At 45.0% G+C, this 23,123-nt stretch overlaps 1 protein-coding gene across 1 annotated transcript; it reads left to right on the top strand.

Moving 5' to 3' along the window:
• The first annotated feature begins 348 nt into the window (after positions 1–348).
• On the top strand, positions 349–22,288 carry LOC306916922 (glutaminase kidney isoform, mitochondrial-like). Its single transcript, XM_079495016.1, has 19 exons — positions 349–609; positions 6,070–6,163; positions 6,908–7,023; positions 8,003–8,132; positions 13,965–14,044; positions 14,465–14,628; positions 14,982–15,040; positions 15,201–15,233; positions 15,891–15,949; positions 16,046–16,112; positions 16,237–16,287; positions 16,429–16,605; positions 17,937–18,068; positions 18,241–18,333; positions 18,503–18,564; positions 18,918–18,994; positions 19,334–19,397; positions 20,141–21,531; positions 21,598–22,288. The coding sequence occupies exons 1-18, from the start codon at positions 443–445 to the stop codon at positions 20,286–20,288; spliced, it is 1,773 nt and encodes a 590-aa protein (XP_079351142.1). The 5' UTR covers positions 349–442; the 3' UTR covers positions 20,289–21,531; positions 21,598–22,288.
• Positions 22,289–23,123: the final 835 nt, after the last annotated feature.

The raw sequence follows: 23,123 nt of genomic DNA on the forward strand, positions 1-23,123 counted from the left end.
CATGTCAAACTGGGGGTCCTTCAAATTAAACGGGTTGAGAATCTCTGCTAGAGCCGTACAAATCTTCTCTTATGAGGGTCCCTGGCATATCTCTTCAAAGGGGTGTCCGAGGGGCTAATTAGTGTCAAGTTGGGGGTCCTTGACTTGACATGAAAAGGTTTGGGAACCACTGCAGGGCTAAAGGGCTCACTTCTTTTGGGCTTGTTGTCAACTTGTCATATATACAACCTGGTTGCTTGTTTCTCTCGCAAAACCTGGCAACTACTGGCCAGGAGTCAACCGACACCAGAGAGCAAACCGTTATTATTATTATAGGGATTTTACTGCAGTCAGTGCACGAGACGTGCTTACATCCACAGAGGAAGATAGATTCACCGTATCATCAGTATTATCATTACATTTAAAGCATCCCTGCAGGGTTTATTTATAGGTTGAAATAACCATGTTGCTGCATCATCTCAGGGTATTGCTGTCGAGGCTTCCAGCTGCGTCTTCTTCCTCTTCTCTCGGGACTCGAACCTTCGGCATGGGCCCGGGGACGGGCATGAGCAGCGGGCACTCGGCAGCGGATGCTGCCATCGCCGCTGCCGCCGGCAAGGACGCGGAGAAGTGAGTTACACGCCGACATATGTGACCTGTGGAAATGTGTGGCCGCGGATCGGCTGAGCGGGCCCCCCCACGTGGACCAGACGCGGTTCTACGGGTCACCGCGTTGCGTGGAACGCGCTAATCGTGCTAACCAGTCATGACTCTGGCACGATAGCTGTGTTATTTAATACAGGATAACATCATTATGATATGATACGTAATAGCTATTATAGCCTAGGCTATAATAGCTCAGCTCAGCTGTGCTCAGCTGAGCACACATTGACTATAGGCTACGTTTAGTTATAGCCTTATTAACACAATATAAACACTAATTCCATTTCTGACATTTATTTTTATTTGTATTGATTTAATACTTTAACAGTTTGCCGAAAGGGTACAGTGATACATATAGAAGAGGTGCTAAAAGGATAACACAGAAAGGCAATAATAATAATAGCATAATCATAATATATATAGCCTTGTTGTTCATTACATGATATACATACATGTATAATGTTCATACATTTCCAAACATTTCTTTTAGCAGAAATATCTTTCAACGCGTCAGTTTGTGATGTTAATTTCTAAATAGTTGCCCTTTTCAACTGTTGATAACAAAGCCTAAAAAGCAAACAGAACTTATTCATATGTTCCAAATTTTAGCACAATTAAATCGTTAAAGATGGAGTGCCGTGATTTTTGTATTTTTCCAGTTTTTCATGTGTTTATGAGGTGACAATACTTCATCCTTCCCTTGTGGTTGTTATGGGCAATGATGTCTTCCCTTTTTGTATATTTAGGGTTTCTTCCAGCTGGAGGCTGAAACCTTGACAGTCAAACGTGCCAATGAAAAAACAGTGATATAGTGACATCACAATATCATCCCCTCCCCTAACCCGTCCCCCTTTATCATACCACAACAGATGTGGGTGCAGCTTCAGTTCAGGTGGATCACCACCACCCACCAGGCAAAACAAGCATCCTTAATGAACTGGTGGGCGTGTCCACATAAAAACGACATTTTAACAAATACTGTTTCCTCACCTCACCTAGATTTATTTTCTTCACTTTTTTGGAAAAAAAATCTTCCTCCTTGAGTCCTTACCTGATGAACATGTTTTAGGGTGGAAAAAAATCACGGCACCCAATCTTTAATCACAAGTATTTGTGTGACAACTAATCATCAACTTAAAATTTTATTGTGACAGCCCTGACCCCTGGGGTTATCAGTGGTTAAACATTAGTGTGTATATCCGCACACAACATGAGGTCTTAAGGGTCCAGGAACACATTAGACGCACAACAACACCTGCTGTTGAAACCTTGCTCTCTTTCTACATCATTAATTCATCACCAAATAGACCGTGTGTTGCACAACACCTCTCTGTGTTCACATCATTCACTCACTCACCGCTTTTTTTGACGCGCTTTTTCCCCACGATTTACAAAGGCTCGCTCAGATCGTGCCGATACAGCTCACTCTGAGCCTTACCCTAAAACGCCCTGGACATTGGACAACACTCCCAGCGGATTCACCCGTTATCACTGTATTGGATAGGCGAAATCAACTGTTATCAGCACCTTGGAATACGGCCAATATGGCCATACTGGCATACTCACCCTTGGCTGAACGTGTCATTTCCAACTCTATTGTCGGCGCATGGAAACTAGGGGCTACTAATATATACTATTCTCTGCCTATCGGGACGTAACTCGGACGGCGCTGAGTCGGGGTCTGGTGGCCGTCGCAACGCTCGGCACGGCGACTCGCTCGGCTAGCGCCTCGCTCGGCGGTGCCTCACGTGGCTCAAGGCCACCAGACACGGCGAGCCACCGTCATTGACATCAGTGACACAAAAATACCATTATCACCCGTCACAATAGGTGATAATGACATATACTGAAACAGTGAATATGCCAGTATGGCCATTATATTGGCCGTATTCCAAGGTGCTGATAACTGTTGATTTCGCCTATCCAATACAGAGATAACGGGTAATGACACTACACACGTCCTAGACTCGTCTCCCTTCATTAAAACACCCTGGACAACGCTCCACACAACCTAGACTCATCTCCTTTCCCTAAAACACCATGGACAACACTCCACACGTCCTAGACTCATCTCCCTTCCCTAAAACACCCTGGACAACGCTCCACACGTCCTAGACTCTTCTCCCTTCCCTAAAACATCCTGGACAACGCTCCACACGTCCTAGACTCTTCTCCCTTCATTAAAACAACCTGGACAACACTCCACACTTCCTAGACTCTTCTCCCTTCCCTAAAACACCCTGGACAATGCTCCACACGTCCTAGACAATTCTCCCTTCTGTAAAACACCCTGGACAATGCTCCACATGTCCTATACGTCTCCCTTCCCTAAACCACCCTGGACAACGCTCCACACGTTCTAGACTATTCTCCCTTCCCTAAAAACACTGGACCACCTCCCACCTGTTGCCTCAAGTGATGCAGACAATGAGTCAATGACCATTGACCTGGCATATCTTGATCAAACACTCTCATGTTTTCTTTTCTTGACCACAATGTTATAGAAGAAACACTCTATAATGAAAACCACAGATCTACAAGCTCAGCAGCATCCCTGCTCTGGCACAAACATTTAAGCTATAGTGAGCTTGTAGATGTACCTTTTATTTTTCCAGTCAAAGTATTTTTAGAGAATACGTTGATATTATAATAGTGAAGCAGTTCTGTTGTCAGTCAGTAGAGGGTGCCATAGGATCACTTCATAGAGTAATGTTTATATAGGGGCTTCAGGGGTGGGGTGGGGGGGCTCTTCAAAAGGGGGTCTGGGATCCCTAGGGGGTCCTCACAGTTATTACAGGGGGTCCTCAGAGTTACTACAGGGGGTCCTCAGAGTTACTACAGCGAGGGGGCCGCCAAATCCTGAAAATAACAACTTTGAAGACCCCTGGATTATGTATTTGCGGCTGTGGCTCAGGAGGTAGAGCAGGTCGTCCAATGATCCATGGGTCGGCGGTTCGAATCCCGGCTCCTCCTGTCTACATGTCGAAGTGTCCTTGGGCAAGACACTGAACCCCAAATTGCTCCCGATGTGCTGGTTGGTACCTTGCATGGTTTCCGCCACAATCGGTGTATGAATGTGTGTGTGAATGGGTGAATGTAATGCACAATCTATGTAAAGCGCCTTGGATAAAGGCGCTATATAAATGCACCATTTACCATTTACCATTTATCATTATAATCTGTATTTCATTTTTGTATGTCATGTTAACGGTTAACTGTTTGTCTCCTTTGCTGTTTGTTCTTGTCCTTTGATCATGTTGTAAGTATATCTGTATATGTATTTCTATATCAGTAGTAAAATTATCCTACTAATACTTATTTAGGCATGTAACGATTCACTCAACTCTACTATTCGAATCACGATACCAGGTTCACGATGCAATTTTTCATGATGTTTTTTTAAACACAAAATAATTTTCCAGATAAGTGACCAAACCCATTCCATGAGAGAATGGGAACAAATCCCATTCTCTCATAAGGATCCTGTATTTTCCCTTTTAAATTTAAATTTGTTTGAATCAATTGTTTTTAATGATATATCGTTACATGCCTCCTAATACTATAGTATTATGTATGCATTTATATAGTACTATAGTAATAAAGTAGTATTTACATAGTATCTTGTGTATTTCAGTCTTTTGATTAAATTACATTTCATTTTAGTCATTAGTTTTAGTGTCGTTTTAGTCGACATAGGATTTTAGTCAACTAAATCTACAGTTGATTTAGAAGATAAAAATGTATGTTAGCAGGTTTTCATGGCGTTGCAATGCCTGATGTATATTTGTGTGTAAAAAAAAATAGCCAATCTACAAGCTTGTAGTTCTGCTATTTTTAGAGTGCTTCACCTGCACGTGGCCAAGCATGAAATTACTTTTCCTTGTGGATATCCCTGCCTAACATTTTAGTCTAGTTTTTATTTGCTGAGGAAAATTGTCAATTAATGAATAGGCTATTTAGTCATAGTTTTAGTCATCCCCTCTATACCCGTGAGCTGCTGCTGCCCCGCACGCAGGCCAGTGTGCCAGTGATCACCCTCCTCGGTGCCAATGTTGCCTAAGGTCGCCTATATACCCCTGCTACCAGTCATCCGGGGACCACCAGTGGCCCTTGAGGGGGATCCAGGTGGTCCCCAGCTAAATGATGGCCAGTTGGTGAACAAATGGACCCGTATAGATCTTTAACTCTTTAACCATTTGGTTTCATCTTAACGCTCTCAAGAGTTACATTATTGTTATACAGCTGCATTACTTAATTCACAAGAAGTCTACACAATTAGAGAATATAGAAGAATTGTTATTTTTGGTCAACGTTGGGCCTGTTATCTTTTGGGTCTGACAGGCTTGATGTCATCAAATGGTGGTCTGTGGCTCAAATGCTAAAACAAATAAAATAATGGGCCTTGATATGAAAAAGGTTGAAAATCACTGTTCTAGAGTAATATTTTATAACAGCATTTATTTTGTTCATAAGCACTACAGTCTCCAGGCTGGCTGTCCAGCAGGTGAAGGATTATATAACCCATTTAGGCCTGACGTCGAAATTAAAAAAATATCTTTTAAATCACGACAGTTTTCTGAAAAACCTAATCTTTCTATATCAGTGGTGCTCAAACCATTTCATGTCAAGGAGCACCAGAATTATATGTAATTGGCCACGGACCCCCATCTTAAAATACTGTATGTTGTTCCAGGGACCCCCCAGAAGCAAAGATTTGAGTTAAAAACGTTGAAAGAATATATATTCAAAGATTTGCGCCACAATTTCACGATTTTTCAAAAATAGCAGACCTACGACCTTGCTTGTAGATCTGCTATTTTTCAATAGCTATAAAGTTTAACATAATCTAAATCCTTAAAACACCAAAAGGGGTTCCCGCCCAGAATGGGATAAAGAAGGATAGGACAGATGTTGTGTTTCGTAACCGTAACACACAGGGCACACAGCAGGAGTGTATGGGTGACCTCACTGTACCTTGGGCATGACGCGTGCCTCCATGGGCATGGAAGAGGGAGGATAATTACCGGCGCACGCGCGTGCGTTCCACTGTGCCACGGGGAGGATAATTAATTACCCACGCACATGGCATACTATACGTGTGTGTTTTGTTCAGGCTTGAAAAGTATAAATAAAGAATTGTATATAGAACATTTTAAAATAAATATTGGATTAATCTCCTGCCAGAGAGATTAAGCTTTGTATGAAAAAACATAATATATAATCATAGCAGAAGCGTGTCTGTCTGTCTGTCTGTCTGTCTGTCTGTCTGTCTGTCTGTCTGTCTGTCTGTCTCTAGACAGGTTTGGGATCATTAATGTGTGTGTGTGTGTGTGTGTGTGTGTGTGTGTGTGTGTGTGTGTGTGCGTGTGTGTGCGTGTGTGTGCGTGCGTGCCTGCGTGTGCCTGTGCCCGTGCGTGCGTGTAGGAGGAAAGAGGGAGGTATTCTCCCCAGTCTGGAGGACTTGTTGTTTTACACCATTGCAGAGGGCGCCGAAAAAATACCTGCACATCGGTTCACTACCGTAAGTACTGTAATAGCTGCTCATAGGTTCACTACCGTAAGTACTGTAATAGCTGCTCATAGGTTCACTACCGTAAGTACTGTAATAGCTGCTCATAGGTTCACTACCGTAAGTACTGTAATAGCAGCTCATAGGTTCACTACCGTAAGTACTGTAATAGCTGCTCATAGGTTCACTACCGTAAGTACTGTAATAGCTGCTCATCAGGGTTGGGAAGTAACGGATTACATGTAACGCCGTCACGCAATCAAGAGTAAAAAACATGGTAACTGTAATTTTAAAATGCGTAATTATTATTACAGTAACGGGCATATAGTAACGGGGTTACAGGCTTGATTACAATCTCCCCTTCCCCTCATCAATTTTAGTCTTAATAGTACACATGCATGGCACATGATCAGTAGGCTGCTGCTGCTGCCCACTGCGCAGTGAACACACAGGCTCGCACGGCTCGGCTCCAACACGAGCATATTTGTATATATTATTATGATTTGGAATGAATTTGCCTTTTGTGTGAACACGTGCCTACTGTCTAGCTGAATAGGACTGTATTTTAACATGAATCATAATGGTGGTACTTGAGAGCCAAATACTTTCTGAGGTGGTTCTGCTCGTTGTAAAAAAGTTGAGAACCACTGATTTAACCGTGTGTGTGTGTGTGTGTGTGTGTGTGTGTGTGTGTGTGTGTGTGTGTGTGTGTGTGTGTGTGTGTGCGTGTGCGTGCGCGTGCGTGCGTGCGTGTAGGCTCTTAAAGCGACAGGACTGCGTACAGGAGACCCGAGGCTGAAGGAGTGTATGGAGATGTTGAAGATGATCACGAAGACCACCGATGGATCTCTGGATAGACAACTGTTTAAAAAGTACACACACACACACACACACACACACACACACACACTAACAGTAGATCGCCTCCATATACTGTATATGGAGGCGATTGACTGCCAATTATCACAGACACTGAACAGGATTGAGCCAATGTATGTCTTATCAGCTCTCGGCTTATTGGGCTTTCCTGCAATCTGCAGGCCTCTCAACAACTGATTTATGGTCATTACAGAGGCTTCCAGTTCCAAGTATAAACACAAGCAGTTTACATTTGTAACCAAGCTGTATAATAGCACCCTTAAGACGCTGGTACTTTGGTGAGGATTCTGAGGAATGTATCAACCAGACTGTGGTCGAATGTACAATTAACCTACTTCTCTACTGTCCTCTTCAACAACAACAACAACATCTGGTGAATTAGTTGTGACATCTGAAAAGGCATCTTCATTATTGCGCATGAACATGGCCGTTGAAACACAAGAGTGAGTGGTTGTACATTTTAGTAGATGCTGAAACATATGAACTCATGTCCTTCACTAATAGGTCAAAACTTCTGTTGTGTACATTCCCTTATATACATAGCAGCCATTCAGATTCAGAATAGAGTTTCAGTAACTCCCTGTGGTGTTGTGGAACGCGCGGGTCATTGAAGTCGGCGGGGATAGCGGTTCTCGAGTTACGTGCATTGCAACAGTACACACACACACACACACACACACACACACACACACACACACACACACAGAGATACGTGGTGCATTTATAGTTAGATAGCAGCCATTCAGAATAGAGTTTCAGTAACTGGATTGTGGTGCAGACATGAGGAGGAAATGTATTAGGAATTAGGGTACCACAGAGAAAGAGGCCAGAGGCAGTTTACGCTGTTTCATAACTAGAAACAGAGAATATCTAACAAGTTTAACTGTGTGTGTGTGTGTGTGTGTGTGTGTGTGTGTGTGTGTGTGTGTGTGTGTGTGTGTGTGTGTGTGTGTCATCTGTGTGTGTGCGCAGGTGTGTACAGAGTAACATCGTGCTGTTAACTCAGGCGTTCCGGAAGAAGTTTGTGATCCCAGACTTCCTGTCGTTCTGCGCTCAAATCGACGAGCTGCATACAAACGCTAAGCATATGTCCGGAGGCCAGGTATACACACACACGCATGCGCGCACACATACACAAATGTTTTAATAGCCGAGCTATACGCTTCGCAGCGTGTTGTGAGCTTGTAGATCTGCTATTTTCAAATGGCTAATGTAGCTACTGTACAGCAGTGTTTCTCAAAGTGGGCGCCGTGGCAGCCTAGGATGCCGTGAAAGGGTTAACCTATAACCCCTTTTCCAAATTTCTGGCTTTCTGGCCGAATTGGTTTTCAAAAACATGCGGGTCAAGGAGCGGAACGGGACCCTGGGACTCTTTAGTCTGGCCTCTGTGATTCACACCACAGACTGTGATGTGACCCACAGAGGCACGCAAGCCCCCACGCCACGTCAAGGCAGAGTCCATGTGGGGGATTTTTTTGTATTTTTTTGTATTTTTGTATTTTTTATTTTTTAAATTATTTTTATTTTTTATTTGTTTTATTTAACACACACACACACACACACTACTAGGGTTGCCCCGATCCGATCACGTGATCCGATTTCGGGGCCGATCACGTCATTTTCAAATGATCGGAATCGGATCGGGAGCAAAAAAACAAAAACAAAAACGTGATTAGTATCAATATTATATCCATACCATGATATTAGACCGGATATTCTCTGTGATTTTGGATATTGTGCTATATTGTGATAGGGCATAATTAAGAATTCTATAAAAATGTAAATATCGGATCTGGAAAAATCGGTATCGGGAGATAATCAAATGATCGGAATTGCATCGGGAGCAAAAAAAACATGATCGGCACTTCCCTGACACACACTAATAAGGGGGGTAAAACAAAACAAAATGACCTGCCTCAGGCGACTACTGGGACAGGGAGGGGGGTAAATAAATGGGTTGGGAGAAAAGCAAAGAACATGACCTGTGTGAGGGTGAGGAAAAACTTTAACTTGAAACAAAAAGACCTGCCTCAGGTGTCTAACACAAAAAACAGCTGCCTACGGGGCTTCCATCATCATGAGCTCACTCGTCTTCTTCCGCACGGCGTCCTTGCTGCGATGGCATATCGCGGCCTCTCCGCACCGCCTCACGTAGCGTCTGAACGCCTGCTCCGGGGTCAGGGTCCCGACGTCCAGGGGGAGAAGACACCCGATCTCCCGCACGGTCCACTCGGAGCCGGTGCTGGCGGGAAGCGCCCGGCTCCTGGACGGCCGTGGCCTCACTTCCACCTCCTCCATCTCCTGGAGGCCCTCGTCCGGCGCTGCCACTTCCGGCCGGTTGTCTTCCCCCCGTGCGATGACCCGTGGCCTCTCGGGCTCCAGGACGCGAAGAGGGATCTTTTCCCCGAGCTGGTAGAGCTGCAGGTTGGCGTAGTTGACGGTGAGCGGCACGTAACAGAGCAGGTTCCTCTCCTGCAGGCGCAGGATCGACATCGGCAGATCTTCGAGCATGTGCTGCTTGAGGCGCGCATACACGACGAACTTCTGCGCCTGCAGCATCCCCACGCAGGACAGGAATATCAGCACGTCGAGCCTCTGGTGGTCGTCCCGTATCTCCGGCGGCCCGGGCATCCTCTTCAGGATCTCTCTGAGCCACGGCAGACCGTGCTCCGCGTACACCTCCACCGTGCTCGGCCAGGACAGGCCCTTGCTTACGATGCCGGCCAGGATCTCCTGCTTCAGCGTGATGACCTGCTCCTCGGCCGTGGCCGGCGCTCCGGCCGCTCGCAGCACGACCATGCTCCGGCAGTCCCAGAACGCCTTCCTGCCCCCCTTGGTCGTGCGGAAGTTGAGGTGCGGGAAGCGTTTCAGCCGGAGCTCCTCGAATCCGGCCACGAGGCACGCCAGGCTGTCCCTCCCTGTGTCCTCCACCACGTCCAGGACCCTGGGGAAGACGGTGGGGTAGCGGAAGTGTCCCTTCTTGTCGACCAGAGTCTGGGCATGGGTGGGATAGTCGTGGACGGCCACCACCCTGTACCCTGCCTCTTGGTCGGCACATTGGAGGCTTGGCAGGTGCTGGGCGACCACCTCGTCCTCCTCTTTCTTATAGAGGTCCCCCATGAGGATGAGGACCATCTGCCTTCCCAGAATGGCCGGGCTGGCGTCGAGGTGGTCGCCGAGCGGAAACATCCTCTGTATCCTCGCCTGCTGAGTGGAGTCCCTGGTCCACGTGTCGATGGGCGGAGGCTCCCGGCCGACGCTGGCAGAGGAGTACGGCGCGAGCCCCAGCACCCCACGCTCCGACGTTCTGCTCTTGGTGTGCGTGGAGCTGGTGCCCAGGCTGGCGGAGTACGTGCGGTCCAGGGTGGAGCGAGGCTGCCCGTGAAAAAATTCCTCCAGGGCCAGTTCCGCCTGGAAGACCTCCCAGGTGGCCTCGTAGCCCCCCAGGTGGAGGCTGGCCCCGCAGTGTTGTGCCAGGCGGTCCGTGAGGAACGTCAGGACCGCCTGGTTCACCGTGTGCACCCCTCTCCCCGCCGGCGTGTCGCTAAAGGCCACCAGCATCGACTCCTCCCTCAGCAGCCGCTCCAGCCGGGCCTGGTTGACGAACGTGGACGGGTCGAGCCAGCGCGGAAGCTTGGGTGTCTCGAACAGCAGCACAAACTCCAGCCTGGCTGGCAGGAGGATGCTGGCCTTCCTCCTAAGGTCCAGCATGTGGGCGAGGTACTCCAGGGCCCTCCTCTGAAGCGCCGCCTGTGTGGCATGGTGGAGGAGGCCGCACGTGGCCACGGCGCCGCTGACGGGGTGCCTGGTGAACGGCACCTGGTGGGTGTGCGGCGAGTCGCAGTAAAGCTGCATGAACAGCAGCTTGGGCTGCTCCTCCTCCCCCTCCCACTCTGCCACGACGGAAGCCAGCGCTTCCTTCACGTCGACACCGCGGGTTCCCAGGCTGCTTTGGTAGTTCACCGTCTCGTGCATGGACATGTTGGTGTACATGGACCCGTGGCTGCCGGTCACCCTCTCCACCCCGAAGCGGGACCACATGAGGTGAAGTCCCGGGGTCTTGCTGCGCAGGGACACGGCGGCGTGGACCGAGACCGACATCACGTCTCGGAGGTCCACAAGGGCCTCCAGGCTCACTGGCCTCCTCTCCTTTTGTCCGAATTGGATGAGGCTCTTCATGACCCTCAGGCCTTCTGGCATGTTTAGAGCTCCTATGGCGTCGTCCAAAAGGCGGAGGACAAAGCTCTTGTCCATCTGCACGATAGAAATGCGGGTGTTGCTACCCGCCACGCTGTTTTTTTGCACAGTGGGCCGGGCTTGATCCATTGCGCCGAGGGCCTTGACTCTCTTCTTGAATTCCCGGACCATGTCTTGCATGACTACGGCGGTGCTGCATTTGGCGTCCGCCTGGCTCCTCAGCAGGACGCAGATGTCCTCCTTGGAGGCGGGGACGACGGTGACATTCAGGTGGTATCCCCCGTCCACCAAGCCCAGGTCACACCCGTGCACGTTGCTCCACGTTCTCATCGCCTCCAGGGAGCAGCCTTTCATCGACACATGTTTTTTCATAAATTGCCAATGCGGCTTGACTCTGACGAGCCCGTCTGGCAACAGGAGGGAGTAATAGCCGGCCTTCAGGCGGCGAAAGGCCGCCAGCTCCAGCACCACGCCGTCAATGTCCCTGGAGAATGTCAGGAGGTTCTCCGGATCGGAGAGGTGGGAGCTGTGGAGCCCCACGAACACGTCCTCCGCCGTGAGGAATTCCTCTACGCTCGCGAAGGAATCGCACGCCTCAAGCAGGGCCGCCGTGTTGGCCTCCGCCACTTGTTGTAGTGTGATGGACTCGTCCGAGTCAGCGTTGGCCTCGGCCGCAGACCACTCGCTGAAAAAGGAGTCATCGATATCGTCGATGTCGAAATCATCTTCAAAGTCCATGTCAAAACACGTGTCGGCGGAGAATAAAGAATAAAAACAAAGTGCTTGGGCTGATGGGGAAAAAATGACCAGGGCTCCTGCTGACTGATAAAAAACAAATAAACAAAATAAATGCAAAGACTGTGTGATAGTCTGGTGTATAACTAAAGGTGACAAAAAAAATGGCGAGGGCTCCCGCAGTCTAATTTGAAAATCAATACAATTTTGATATTTAAGAAAGAGAAAACTAAGGCTTTGGTATGACGGGAAAATAAAATGACCAGGGCTCCTGCTGACTGATAAAAACAATTCTCCCCCAAAATCAAATAAAATCAAATAAAAATAAATAATCTGGATTAACTGAAGGTGACTATGGTCTGTGAACAGAAAGAGTGACACTGCCTCTGCCACTGGGCCTGCTTTTATAGGGGAGGGAGCGGAGGGGCAGAGCCGGACTGTGTACTTTTTCTAATATTTAAGTAAAAAATAAACGTTAATTATATTTTACATTTCGGCACCCCCCCACCTATTTCTGGCCTGGGGAACACAAATATGAAGTCTGTTTTATTGTATTCTTTTAAATAAACATTTAGAAAGTTGTCAAGAACGCTATGCAAAATTTCCTTCGAAATGCAATTATCCGCAATGACTTCAAAATAAGCAAAACATTTAGAAGAAATATAGAAAAGTCCATCCCCCCGAGATGTGAACCATATCGAGATATAGGTCTTGATGAGCTCAATCTTACCGTATAAGTGTCATTGCTCTGCGACTTCGGGAAGTTTGTCAAAATATTTTTCGAAGTTTGCCGTTGTAATTAAATTGCGTTCAAAAACGTTGGTTTTCTATTTATTCCTCGGACTACGGGTAATTATCAGCGATGAAACGTATGTCCAAAGAAAGGTCTCGGAGAGCCGCATCCAATGGCGTAAATGCCATTCAGAACGGACATGTACAAGTTTGTCAAAAAGCGATTTAAAGAACGACCGAATGGACATCAGATGACTAAACGTGGCATCTTTAGATACTTTCTCGGGTTAACTCCAGATCTCACTAACAAAACTCATAGCAAAATATAGATCTCAATGACGCAAGTCCAGGGAAGTAAGTGCTTTTTTCCTTTACTGTATGTATTTTCAGTGAAAATAGCACAAACCTCTTCCAAACGGTGACCGTTTAACACATTTTGACGCGTTGCAACTTGCTCCACCCAGGAGTGTCGGAAGTGGCAAGTCCTCTTTACAGTGGTGGAAAGTAACTAAGTACATATATTTAAGTACTGTACTTAAGTACAATTTTGAGGCTTTTTTTTTTTTTACTTTACTTGAGTATTTCCAATTTCCAGTACTTTTACTTCTACACCACTGTATCTCAGAGGCAAATATTGTACTTTTACTCCACTACATTTATTTGAAAACTTTAGTTACTAGTTTACTTTGTAAATTTTGATTACTATTACAAAACAAACAGTAATACCACTTCAGCCCTATATACATTTCAGCCATTTGAGAATATAGCCGATCTATAATACCGATCTATAATAGCCGATCTACAGTACAAGCTCACAATGCAATGTTTATACATTTGAAAACTTGTGAAATGGGACATTCTGCAGTACTTTCTACTTTTGGAGTTTTGGTACTTGAAGTACATTTTGACGCCAATACTTTTGTACTTTTACTTGTAACGGGGTATTTCTACATTGCAGATTTGCAGTATTGATATACTTTTACTTAAGTAAAACAATTGAGTAGGCCTACTTTTTCCACCACTGCTGTTTCGCCTCTGACGGACCTTGCGTGAGGATGACCGCCGCGTTAACATACTTTCCCTTTTTCTAGCCTCTTTGTTTTTATTAGATAATGATTTTAACATCTTTAAATCTTCGAATTCCGTGTCTTTTCCAGATTTCTGGCTTTCGGTCAGTTCAGCCGTTGTTTTGGTCATAGCACAGGCTACGAAAGTCGGCAGACAGACAGACAGACAGTGTGTTTATTCCTTTATTTTGTATTTTTTTCAGGTAGCAGACTACATTCCTCAGCTGGCTCGCTTCAGTCCTGAACTGTGGGCGGTGTCTATATGTACCGTGGATGGACAGAGGTACACTCACGCACGCATGCAAGCTTGCGTATATTCAAAATACTGAAAATATATCTATAGCCTATACCTTAAATGAGACGTCAAATAAAATAATAAAATACTGTAGCTGTAGCCTATATAAGATTTTTAAAGATTGTTTTGTACCATTGCTGTCATGGCTTTGTCACTTTCAAAGACTGCATAATTATGGCAAAACTATTATTGGGAATTGTAGATGGGCTGTGTCTTGCTTCTTTGATGTGACACTCTTGTATATGAAGTAGGCAGGGCATTAATTTATGAAGAAAGACAAACAAACATGAAGTTATCTCTTTGTGGCAGCAATTACTGTCAAAGGAATTCAGTGATATTAACTGTGTGCATGCGTGTGTGCCTGTGTGTGTGTGTGTGTGCATGCGTGCGTGCGTGCGTGTCCTACAGACACACAGTGGGAGACACTAAGGTTCCGTTCTGCCTGCAGTCATGCGTGAAACCATTGAAGTACGCCATCGCCATCCACGACCACGGGACGGAGTACGTTCACCGCTTCATCGGGAAGGAGCCTAGCGGACTGAGATTTAACAAACTGTTCCTTAACGAGGATGGTAAGACAGGTTTACTGTCTGTCTGTCTGTCTGTCTGTCTGTCTGTCTGTCTGTCTGTCTGTCTGTCTGTCTGTCTGTCTGTCTGTCTGTCTGTCTGTCTGTCTGTCTGTCTGTCTGTCTGTCTGTCTGCCTGCCTGTCTGTCTGTCTAGTAGTAAAATTAAGCAGTAGTTTGTCAAACATTTTCATGAACACATTGTTTTCCCCACCTCTTTATCACCTACCACGTGTGTGTGTGTGTGTGTGTGTGTGCGTGTGTGTGTGTGTGTGTGTGTGTGTGTGTGTGTGTGTGTGTGTGTGTGTGTGTGTGTGTGTGTGTGTGTGTGTGTGTGTGTGTGTGTGCGTGCTTTAACAGATAAGCCTCACAATCCCATGGTCAATGCAGGAGCCATTGTGTGTACGTCACTGATCAAGGTAAACATGGAACTACAACTGTCTGCATTGACACACACACGGTGACACGGACGCGCCGCGTGCGTACACACACACACACACACACACACACACACACACACACACCAAATATTTGACACATGCGCACGCACACATTCATTTATTTATTTCTATGTTTCAGCAAGGAGCCAGCAACGCCGAGAAATTTGACTATGTAAGTGTTAATAAATACTATGAATATAATAATTATAATTATTATCATTACTATTCATAATAATATTATGAATCATTTGTAATAGACCCATTCCCCACCTTTACCTTACGCCTATTGAGCACCGAAGTCTGACGTCAATATCGGTAGAGGGCGCAAATCCACGGGTTCATGTACTTTTTATTTGCATTGTAATCCCCATAGGGGGATTTTAGACCGCCTCATATAAGAACTGTTTTTGAAAAATAAACAAGTCATCCCGGCCGGTTCACTCATATGAAGTCAACTGATGCTATTGTTACTGCTACTGAAACCGACTATCATATATGAGTGACTGACGGTCGAAAATGATACAGAGACACCTCCCTGACAATAACGCTGCTGTCAACAGCTTGTTTATCTTTGGACCACAATGCTTATATGAAACGATTTTAAGATGACCCCATGTTATTCTCCATAGATCCACATAAGGTTCGACACCACACACAGTGTAGTGTAAGTAACATAAAGTAACATCCGGTCGCGGGTTCAAAATAAGGGTTGAACTTGGGAAATGCTGGCGGTATACGGGTGAATTCATTAATTAATCATGGTGGGTAATGTACGTGTTAATGTGTTTTAAGTTTATATAAATATATAAAATAATCTTTTCTATTGTAGGTGATGAACTTTATGAACAAACTGGCTGGAAATGAATATGTTGGATTCAGTAACGCAACGTGAGTATAGTAACACACACTACACACACACACACATGTACACACACACACACACACACACACACACGGATGCATATAATTTCTGGTCTCTTTCAGGTTCCAGTCGGAGAGAGAATCAGGAGACAGAAATTTTGCCATCGGTTATTACCTGAAAGAGAAGAAAGTAATTATGATTATGATTATTATCAATAATTCATCCAAGTGACTACTCCAGTCTCCTACCAGAGACTTCAAATATTGTCTATCTTGCAGTGTTTTAAAATATGTTTTATGGTTTTATCTTGCAGTGTTTTCCAGAGGGGACGGACATGACCGCCATCCTGGACTTTTACTTCCAGGTAAACTTCCTTTTGACCTGGAAGCGAACCCAAGCTTTCATGCAAGAGATGCACGGTATAAAAAATCTGGGGTTAGCTGCTTTAGCAGACGGTTTGAAGGTCCAAATTATGGAGTTAAGAGGTTTTGTTTGTTTTTGTTAGTTGTGTTCCATCGAGGTGACGTGTGAGAGCGCCAGCGTCATGGCCGCCACACTGGCCAACGGAGGATTCTGTCCAATCACAGGCGAGCGTGTGCTGAGCCCCGAGGCCGTGAGAAACACCCTGAGCCTGATGCACTCCTGTGGAATGTACGACTTCAGTGGCCAGTTCGCCTTCCATGTGAGTAACCCTGACCCATAACCCCTAACCCCTAGCCTAGGCCTATTATATTACTGTTACTGGCAGTAACCCTTAACTATGGAGAATAACATGGGGTCATCTTTAAATTGTCTCATGTCATCAAGAACTGTGGTCCTAAAATAAACAAACTGTCTCTGCGATATTGTCGGGGAAGTCTATTATCTATTATCTATTATCGGGGAAGTCTTATCACTCTAGATAACTTACAAAGGGACATTGGGATCAACATCAACTTTGACCTTATTTACCTTATACTTACTGTGTAAAAATGAAACTAATAAAACTGCTTTTCAGTCATGTGATTAAAATGATAAAACAATATATAGATAAGGTTTCACCCTGCTATCGGTTCAGAGTGGGTGGGAGGTCAGGAGACTCAGGACACCACATCATGAAACTGAAAGTGTTTGTTATCTTTTATGAAGTAATAACAGGTAGACACAGCAATGCTGCTGAAGACCTTTCTGTCTGCCGTTTATTGAGTTTTATTGGAATTTATTCCGCACTGTAATTGTATTCCCCCCTTATTTTGTCTTTTAATATATGTTTTTTTCTTTTCTTATTGGACGACGACGACCGAATTGGTTACCACTCTGTCAGACACATTTTTTGATGCTGCATTAAAAAACAATTAACTCAACCTCTTCCTGTGTGAGACTTGGTCTCAGCCTATTCTAGTACTTCAGGATACACTATAGCGATAGTTTTCAACCAGTGGTCCAGGGACCACCAGTGGTCCTTGAGGGGGTTCCAGGTGGTCCCCAGCTAAATGATAGAGAGTAACCAAATGGACCCTTATAGATCTTTAACTGAGTCCTGAATGGTCAGTTGGTGCCATGGCTCCTTTCCCTGCCACCAATGCCAAAAGCATGCAGGGAGATCACGTCATGCAGTTGCACAAAGGGGTGTCTCAGTCAACGCTGCGGCTGCAGGAAAGGACATTGAAGCGTGCAGTTGCAAGAAACTTGGCAACACCTGCCAGAACACTGAGGATGACTGGGACTAAGTCCATGTGTCTGCTGCATGCAAATACAAGTCAGAAACACAAATTACTAAAGTGGCCAATTTTCACAATATAAATGATATAAAAGTGGTTCCTTCACAGTTGATCTTAAATATGAATATGTCAAGGTATTCCCCATATATGAAAACATAAAAAATGACATTTCAGTCTATTTTCTACCTTATTTAGTCAAACATATATAGTTTTATTATGTTTCAGCACAGTGGTGGCCACCATCTTTAAATGGTCCATTTTGTCTGTCTGTCTGTCTGTCTGTCTGTCTGTCTGTCTGTCTGTCTGTCATCAGGTGGGTCTACCCGCTAAATCGGGCGTGGCGGGTGGCATTCTGCTGGTAGTGCCCAACGTGATGGGCATCATGTGTTGGAGCCCCCCACTGGACAAACTGGGGAACAGCGTGAGGGGAATACAGTTCTGCACGGTAAATAAATAAATACAAATATTTGAACTGGGGAAGGACCCTAACCTGACTCCGCCCCATCTGGCGGAGTCAGGTTAGAAGGACCCCCCCCAAAAAATAATGTGAACTGGGGATGATCACCAATTCTGTCTGTCTGTCTGTCTGTCTGTCTGTCTGTCTGTCTGTCTTCCAGGACTTGGTGTCTTTGTGTAACTTCCACAACTATGACAATCTGAGACATTTTGCCAAGAAACTGGACCCTCGCCGGGAGGGGGGTGACCAGAGGGTGAGTACTGACGCGCACACACACACACACACTCACACACACACACACACACACACACACACACACACACACACACACACACACTTTGGCGAATAACTCTGAAACAAGTTATTGTTTGTGGGTGCGTGCGTGTGTGTGTGTGTGTGTGTGTGTGCGTGCGTGTGCGCAGGTGAAGTCGGTGATCAACCTGCTCTTCGCGGCGTACACCGGTGACGTCTCTGCTCTGAGAAGGTTGGTTGTTTTACTTTGAATGGATTGGGATTTTTTTTTTTTTTTTTTACTTTCAAATCAAATCATGTGACCTCCTCACCGTTAGCCGGTAGGCTAAACGCCGGCCAATGGCCCGAATCAATTTGAACTGGCCTTCAAAATAAAACAATACTTTTTTTTGGCCTTCAAAATAAGAGTATGCTCTGAAAAGACGTGTGAGGAAAACATCTGGCAGTAAATGAGTTTTAACTGTACCTTTGATATGTGTGTGTGTGTGTGTGTGTGTGTGTGTGTGTGTGTGTGTGTGTGTGTGTGTGTGTGTGTGTGTGTGTGTGTGTGTGTGTGTGTGCGTGTGCGTGCGTGTGCGTGCGCAGGTTTGCTCTGTCCTCCATGGACATGGAACAGAGGGATTATGACTCCAGAACTGCTCTACATGTGGCTGCAGCTGAAGGTACTGGAACCGGTTCTGAGCGGTTCTGACTGGTTGTGATTGGTTCGGCAAACCGCTCGCCGTGTTTTTGTTTTTTGTTTTTTTTACCAATGCTGCTCGTGTGCCCCTCCCTTCCCTTTCGGCACGCCAACGACACCCACCCAACAGCTCCACCCCACCCCCCGGGTCACAGCTCGAAACCGGGCCCCATTTTCTCCGATTTAACTGGTTTCTCGATTTCACTGTAATATATGGTAGGCCCTATATGTACAGTATATAGATCGTATATAGTGTGTAATAGTGTAATTTTGTGCGTGCGTGCGTGTGTGTGCGTGTGTGTGTGTGTGTGCGTCTTCTCAGGTCATCTAGAGGTGGTACGGTTCCTGCTAGAAGGTTGTAAAGTCAACCCAGTTCCCAAAGACAGGTACAAAAGACAATTTTCATATTACTTCATATCACAATACGGTACCATAGTAAAGGTAGTAACAAAATAAACTGTAGTCTCTTCGTATTACTTATACCAGTAACAATCCGGCTATATATACGGGATATGAAGGTACTGCGCTGTTATGTTGGTTCGAGTTGAATAAAACAGGCATCATAACAACTCTGTTTGGTTAACCCATTTTGAACTGAGATCAGATTCTAAAAAAAAAGTTTGAAAAAAAGTTTGAAAATGACAGTTTTCTGAAAAAGCTATGTTTCTATGTCAGTCGTTCTTCGATTTTTCAAAAACAGGCAGCTGTAGCCGTTGTCTCCGTGCTTCAGTGGCTCGTTTCGTATAACACTGGTTTCAGCGGTACTGGCGCCATCTATCGGCGCGGATGTGTAATGAGTTTGTCGTGTAAAATAGTCTAGTCCTCGAATATAGTTACGACCCCTAGTTTTCTAGGATATTTTCATTGGAATAAAAATATATTCGGCACAATACGGTACATAAACCGGTCTATCCAAAGACGCAACATTGTATGGAGCGGGCGGAGCGAGGTGAACGGGGCGACGCCAACAAAGCATTCTGTATGTGTTATTGTATGTTCAGGTGGTATAACAGTCTACCGTGTTCTCATTGGCTAACAGGTGGGGGGGAACACCCTATGTAGGTTTTATTAGACGTGTTCTCATTGGCTAAAACAGGTTTTTTATTAGACGTGTTCTCATTGGCTACAGGTGGGGCAACACGCCCATGGAGGAGGCGGTGCATTTCGGACATCACGACGTCGTCACCATCCTCAAGGAATACCTCATCCTAAAGCCCCCCCCAAGCCCCGCCTCCACCACCGAGATCGCCCAGAACAACCTGGACGGCATGCTCTGATTGGTCCAACAACACCCCGACCCTCCCTCCTCCCTCCTTGTCTACAGACTCCACCCACCCCCAGTAAGACTCCACCCTCCATTCTCTACAGGCTCTTCCTCCAGGATAGACTCCACCCCCTGAAACAGACTCCTCCTCCTCCTCCTCTGAAGTACTCGACACTGGAGGTGTGTGTGTTTGTGTGTGTGTGTGCGTAATGCGTATGTGCGTGCGTGCGTGTGTGCGTGTGTGGTTAATGAGAGAATGTGCCGCAAGTAGCGAAACATCAAAGGAAATGTAGTCGTTTATTATTTTGTTGCACAGAGGATTTTCAGATGGGGGTCCGTGGGCCAAATACATATCATTTTAGGGCTCCTCGACGTGAGGACCTCAGTTCTTAATGGGTAAGTCCTATACAGCTCTTGTTTTAATGTTAATATGATTGTAGATTATTAGTTTTCTTTCTTGCGTCACATTCGCTCAGAGCCATATGTCACAGGTGTGTAACTAATTAGTAATGTGATTGGTTTACTGCTGGTTTTGTATTCGATTGTAATGGATCTATTTAAATTTAAAACACTCAATGTGTTTGTTCGCCCACAGTAACCGTGTCAATTATATTTCCATCCAAATGTTTTCATTCATAAAATACCATTGCTGTAGCGGGGAGGACGCTCAATTGTTTTACTTTCCGATTCTAAAAAATGTTCTTCTAAATCCTAAAAGTTTCCTGAAAAACCTAGGTTTCTATGTCTTTGGTGCTCAACCTTTTTCATGTCAAGGACCCCCAGTATTATTTGTATTTTGCCGTGGACCCACATCTGACAATATGTTCACTTAAAAACGTTCACTCTGAAAGAATATATTAAAAGATTTGCACCACATTTTCACAATTTTTCAAAAATAGCAGATCTATACAAGCTTGTAGCGTGGCACTCAGGTGCCGTGCTATGAGCTTCTAGATCTGCTATATTTCAATAGCTAAACGTAATAATGCATAATGCTTCAAACACCAAAAGGGGTTCCCGTCCTGAATGGGTTAAAGATGGAGTGCTGGGATTTATTTCCACCCTAAAACATGATCATCAAGTATTATTATTATACAGTATAAGGAGGAAGAACCTAAAAAAAAGTTTACAGTATTTATTTAAAATGTCGTTTTTATGTAGACACGGCCACCAGTTCATTAAGTAGGCTATGCCTGGTTTGCCTGGTGGGTGGTGATGGGTGGTGATCCACCTGAACTGAAGCCGCACCCACAACGGTTGTTGTACGATAATTGGGGAGGGGTTAGGGGAGGGGATGATATTGTGATGTCACTATATCACAGTTTTCTTTTTCATTGGCACGTTTGACGGTCAAGGTTTCAGCCTCCAGGAAGAAACTCTAAATCCAAAGGGAAGACATCATTGCCCATAACAACCACACCAATGGGTCTAATGAAGTACTGTCACCTCATAAACACATGAACAACTGGGGGAAAAAATACAAAAATCACGGCACTCCATCTTTAAGTAAAAGTATCAACACTGCAATGTAGAACTACTCCATTACAAGTAAAAGTCCGGAATTCAAAATGTACTTGAGTAAAAGTACAAGTACTCACTATGCAGAATGTCACATTCCATGCATTGTGAGCTTGTAGATCGGCTATTTTCAAATGGCAGAATGAATGTGATAAGCCCTTACAGGTCTGTACACATGGAACCAAATGGACCCTTACTGGTCTGTAACTCTGAGAGAGTACAAAATGGAACCAAATGGACAATTACTCTACTGGTCTGTAACTCTGAGAGTGTACAAAATGGAACCAAATGAAATGTTTCCTTGAAATCAAAAAGTTTAAGAATCACAGATATTTGCTTAAAAAGGGCATCTGGATGGAAATATAACAGTTTTAGCTTTGTCGAGTTTGGTTGGTCTGTTGAAGCCATATTTAGACGTGTATAAGAAAGACATCTGTGCTGTCATATTCATATAGTGTTGTAGTCGTGTCTGTGATGTAGAAAGCTCTGAATCTTGTGTTTCTATTTATTTAGTTGTTTGATTTTTGGATTATGTTTCATCTGTTGAAGTTAAATCCTCAAAACGGCTGATTGTTCCACTTAAGATTTTTTTTTTTACAAATATTTATTTATGTCTGTGTCTACCAAAGGGGTGCGTGTGGCGTGTGTGCGTGTGTGCGTTGCACATAAATGTTTACAGTGTGTGTAACTTGTTACTGCCAGCTGTCTCCAGCCAATAGGAAAGAACAAACCCACGGCTTTGGTTTTTGATCCCCCCCCCCCTCGTAAATACGTAAATACAATCCACTCTAGATGGCATCGCTTGCCAATCAGGTTGCTCGTTTGAAAACGTACTGTATTGTAAAGGAAACAATGTATCGGATTGAATGTTTATGATCGGAGCCAGCTTTAGGAGTGCATACCGTGACGATGTGTCACACTGCATTAGGAGTGTATACGGTGATGGTTCACATCATAGATATACAGTATATAAGAAAGCTAGATGGCTCACCCACGCTGCTGGCCAATGGAGAGCGACGTCGCCACGTGGCGGCTATCTTAATTCCGGGCAGCATAACATTGTGTCTATGTACTTTTAAATAACCATAACTTGCTCAATTTTCAACCGATTTTCAAGCGGTTTGGTTTGTTAGAAACATGAGAGACGTCTGCATACTTATATGCTTTTATATGACCTTCATATAAAAAAGATATTAAGCAGATAAGCGTCCTAAATCATAGCCACGTTGATAACGTTTGTATTAAACCAACCCGTTTGTAAATCCGTCAAGATTTGAGCGAGTTATGACTATTTTTGTTTGAGCTGCCATAGAGCATACTGTACCGTAGC

The sequence above is a fragment of the Electrona antarctica genome (genome assembly GCF_951216825.1).
Source record: "Electrona antarctica genome assembly, chromosome: 24".
Taxonomy (NCBI): domain Eukaryota; kingdom Metazoa; phylum Chordata; class Actinopteri; order Myctophiformes; family Myctophidae; genus Electrona; species Electrona antarctica.

Coding starts and splice junctions, on each gene's coding strand:
- LOC306916922 (XM_079495016.1), top strand. CDS start 443: ATGTTGCTGCATCATCTCAGGGTATTGCTGTCGAGGCTTCCAGCTGCG. Junction 14,629..14,981: donor ACTGTTCCTTAACGAGGATG/GTAAGACAGGTT, acceptor GTGCTTTAACAG/ATAAGCCTCACAATCCCATG. Junction 16,606..17,936: donor GTGGCCAGTTCGCCTTCCAT/GTGAGTAACCCT, acceptor GTCTGTCATCAG/GTGGGTCTACCCGCTAAATC.